The sequence below is a fragment of the Pongo pygmaeus genome, chromosome 11 (assembly GCF_028885625.2).
Source record: "Pongo pygmaeus isolate AG05252 chromosome 11, NHGRI_mPonPyg2-v2.0_pri, whole genome shotgun sequence".
Classification (NCBI taxonomy): Eukaryota; Metazoa; Chordata; class Mammalia; order Primates; family Hominidae; genus Pongo; species Pongo pygmaeus.
Window position 1 is genome coordinate 75,734,527 of NC_072384.2, and position 4,079 is coordinate 75,738,605.

General features: G+C 51.0%; 1 protein-coding gene across 1 annotated transcript; it reads left to right on the top strand.

The window, feature by feature from the left end:
- The first annotated feature begins 595 nt into the window (after positions 1-595).
- On the top strand, positions 596-3,840 carry HOXD13 (homeobox D13). The gene is made up of 2 exons (XM_054479000.1): positions 596-1,544; positions 2,365-3,840. The coding sequence occupies exons 1-2, from the start codon at positions 764-766 to the stop codon at positions 2,613-2,615; spliced, it is 1,032 nt and encodes a 343-aa protein (XP_054334975.1). The 5' UTR covers positions 596-763; the 3' UTR covers positions 2,616-3,840.
- Positions 3,841-4,079: the final 239 nt, after the last annotated feature.

Sequence of the window (4,079 nt, forward strand, 5' to 3'; positions counted from 1 at the left end):
AAGAGTCTGCTCCAATGCCTCTTACCTGTGTGAAATCCCTTTGCCAGGTACCAGTGCGCAAGGTAGGGCAAATTAGCTCACTCTGATTTGGGGTCTAGAAGTCGACTAACTGAGGGATTCAGCAACAGGATAAAAAATGGGCCTGTTTTCACGTCATTCTGATCATCTCTGTCCTTCGTCTTCATTTTGCTGTGCAACTCCGGGAGCCGAGGAGAGGTGGCAAAAACAGCGGTTGCCGAGACAAGGCGCAGGCCTTGGCGCCCGCCTCAGTCGCAGACAGGGCCTGGGATGGGCCGTCGCGCAATCAACTCGTGGGGGTGGCTGCAGCGCGTACGCCTGGGTCGGGGGGGAGGGCGGGAATGGGAGGTGGACCCTGCAAGGGGCAGGAGAGGGGTGGGGGCTGGGGTGGGTGGGTCCAGCCAGGCCTGGGCCGGGAGCCAGGCTCCCCCGCGTCCCTACCCCCACGTGGCCACGCGCAGCCAATGGCACGCCCCCGGCGGGCGCCCTCGGGGCGGGAGGCGGCCCCCCGACCGGCCCAGGCCCCCTCCCAACCTGAACTTCGTTTTTATAAACGTCCCGCGATGAGCTAACCTGCTGGAGGGCGGGCGGGCCGGAGGCGGGAGGCTCACAGAGGGAGAGAGGGCTAGAGGAAGAGGGCGGGAGTGAGCGAACCAGAGAGAAAGGAGAGGAGGGAGGAGGCGCGCCGCGCCATGGTGTCCTGCGCCGGGCCAGGGCCAGGGCCGGGGCCGGGCCAGGCCGGGCCATGAGCCGCGCCGGGAGCTGGGACATGGACGGGCTGCGGGCAGACGGCGGGGGCGCCGGTGGCGCCCCGGCCTCTTCCTCCTCCTCCTCGGTGGCGGCGGCGGCGGCGTCAGGCCAGTGCCGCGGCTTTCTCTCCGCTCCTGTGTTCGCCGGGACGCATTCGGGGCGGGCTGCGGCGGCTGCGGCTGCGGCTGCGGCTGCGGCGGCGGCAGCCTCCGGCTTTGCGTACCCCGGGACCTCTGAGCGCACGGGCTCTTCCTCGTCGTCGTCCTCTTCTGCCGTTGTGGCGGCGCGCCCGGAGGCTCCCCCAGCCAAAGAGTGCCCGGCACCCACGCCTGCTGCGGCCGCTGCAGCGGCCCCGAGCGCTCCAGCGCTGGGCTACGGCTACCACTTCGGCAACGGCTACTACAGCTGCCGTATGTCGCACGGCGTGGGCTTACAGCAGAATGCGCTCAAGTCATCGCCGCACGCCTCGCTGGGAGGCTTCCCCGTAGAGAAGTACATGGACGTGTCAGGCCTGGCGAGCAGCAGCGTACCGGCCAACGAGGTGCCAGCGCGAGCCAAGGAGGTATCCTTCTACCAGGGCTATACGAGCCCTTACCAGCACGTGCCCGGCTATATCGACATGGTGTCCACTTTCGGCTCCGGGGAGCCTCGGCACGAGGCCTACATCTCCATGGAGGGGTACCAGTCCTGGACGCTGGCTAACGGGTGGAACAGCCAGGTGTACTGCGCCAAGGACCAGCCACAGGGGTCCCACTTTTGGAAATCTTCCTTTCCAGGTAGGGGCGATGGAGAAAAGGGACCGACACGAGGGAGGGGGAGAGAGAAGGAGAAAAGAAAGGACTAAGAGTATGAGCCCCTACTTGGGAGTGGGTGCCTGTGCTCCACAACTGACCAGGGTTAACCCAGTGGAAGTTTGTCCAGTTCGTGTGAAATCTGTAAATTCCTCCTCTGATTTATTTCAACTGCCTCCGTCACTGCCCTTTCTTTCCTATGTGCAGCGCAGACACGTTTTTCTCTTAAAGTTGAGGGTCTCTGCGTGCCCTTTCCTTGGGCCTCTCCCTTTTCTCCTAAAGAGGCCTTTTTCCTAAGAAACCTGACAGAGTTGGGTCCCCCCATTTTCAAAGACATCACTGCCCCAAGATGACTACTAAAACTTGTTAGATCAAGCCCATGAGCTCCTAATATAGGAACGCGGGAAATCAAAATTTGAGCAAAAGATCTGAATTTGTATGTGTCTATGTATGTATGTTTGTTTTTATACAACGGACATTTGCAGAAACTGTCCTCATGAACGTGCCCAATAACCGCACCATAAAATTGCAGGCTTGTTAAGATGCCGGTTTGAGAAGCTATGATAATCAATCAAATTAACCATTATTGTTAAGTGCAAATAATCCTTCTTTAATAACAGGTAAGTGTTATGTCTATGTACATAATAAAGACCAAACAGCATGGCTTTTTTTTTTAAATTTCCTGCACCCCTGCAAACACACACACACACACACACACACACACACACATACACAGACACACAGTCCTCAGCTAGGTGCTCCAAATATCCCAGCTTAATTTTTCTTGTGCTTGTGTTTGTATCAGGGGATGTGGCTCTAAATCAGCCGGACATGTGCGTCTACCGAAGAGGGAGGAAGAAGAGAGTGCCTTACACCAAACTGCAGCTCAAAGAACTGGAGAACGAGTATGCCATTAACAAGTTCATTAACAAGGACAAGCGGCGGCGTATTTCGGCTGCTACGAACCTATCTGAGAGACAAGTGACCATTTGGTTTCAGAACCGAAGAGTGAAGGACAAGAAAATTGTCTCCAAGCTCAAAGACACTGTCTCCTGATGTGGTCCAGGTTGGCTACAGACAGTTTAGAAGCCATTCGGTTGTCTCCAAAAGGCCTTTGGAAAGACTTGAATATGTATTTAATGCCCCCCACCCCCTGCCAATGGTGGCAAATTTTGTGAATTGTTTTTCTCTCTCCCCTTATCTGGCTCTAAAACCTTCTGCTGCCCAACCTGACTTTGTAGTTCTGATTTTTACTTGTTTGTTATTGGTTTTGTTCTTGCCCAAGGTTTTTAAAATATCTGTTTTTAATGTTTTGTTTCTCCCTCCAGGCCAGTATAAAAGGACTTGAAGTATTTTTTAATAATCCCCCCCCCCCACACCCCGCAAATGAACTTCAGAAGTGCCATTCTGATTTAAGGGTTTTTAAAAAAATTACTTTATTTGTTCGTTCCCAGCATTGATTATCTTCATAATCCATTAGGACAGAATGGTTTTCAGTCATTCATATCCTGTAATTAGGTAATTGAATCATTAGATCTCAGCAGTTGCCGAGGCAAGTGGAAAGGCAGGCAGTGCTCTGGGGTCACCGGGAAAGTCTAAAAACGGGAGGCTGAAGGTACTGTGATGGCTTTAAAAGTGGCCACCTTATTAAATAGGGTTTGTATCAATATTGAAATGAAGACAATCTTTCCAACTTTGGGTGCTTCACTTGCTGTTTTAATTGTTTATTTTTAACACTTTGTAGGTTTGTGTTTTCATAATCTTTAATTTGAAACTCATGTGTCCTCATGGATCATGGATGCCTTCATTTCTTGAGCTCTCAATGCAGACATTTAAATGGCTGCAATCAGTAGAGTGACCTGCGGATGGCATAAATGCACCTCCTTTTCTTGGCCTTGGATCTATGGGTCTGGGATGGTGGTCATCTCCTCAATCCTCAAAAAGAGGCTGAATCAATGTGGCCATGAGTGGGAACTTATATACAGAACCCAATGAAGAACTTGACTGTCTAAACAAATGCGTTGGGCCTCTCATGGAGCTGCAAAGCATCTAACAAATATGAAAAATGTGAAGTTCCAAGGTCCAAGAAGGAAAATAATGATGTTTCTGAAAGTGATGATAAATAATTACTTTTAAAGTGCTGCATATTTATACAATTGAGAGATTATTTTTGTAGATGCAATGTCTGTGAGCTGGGATACATGGGCAGTGCTTCAGACATTTAAAAATCACTTTTTACTCCTAGGGAGAGCCAATAAACAGAACTCTTTTGTTTCTTCTGGGTCCTTATACATTTGTTTTATTTTTTCGAGTTTGCGTTTCTTCTTGAAACGATTCTTATTTATTACAAAATCTTGGTATCTTGAACACAATTATGTTCTCTACAGATGAAGGAAACTCAACACTAATTCTGGTTTCTGGAACCTTCATTCTCTCCACCTTTGCCCCCCTCCCTCCCTTTTGCCCATGACTTTAACATAAGTAGTGATGTTTTAAAATGAGGATATCATTTGCAGTGTT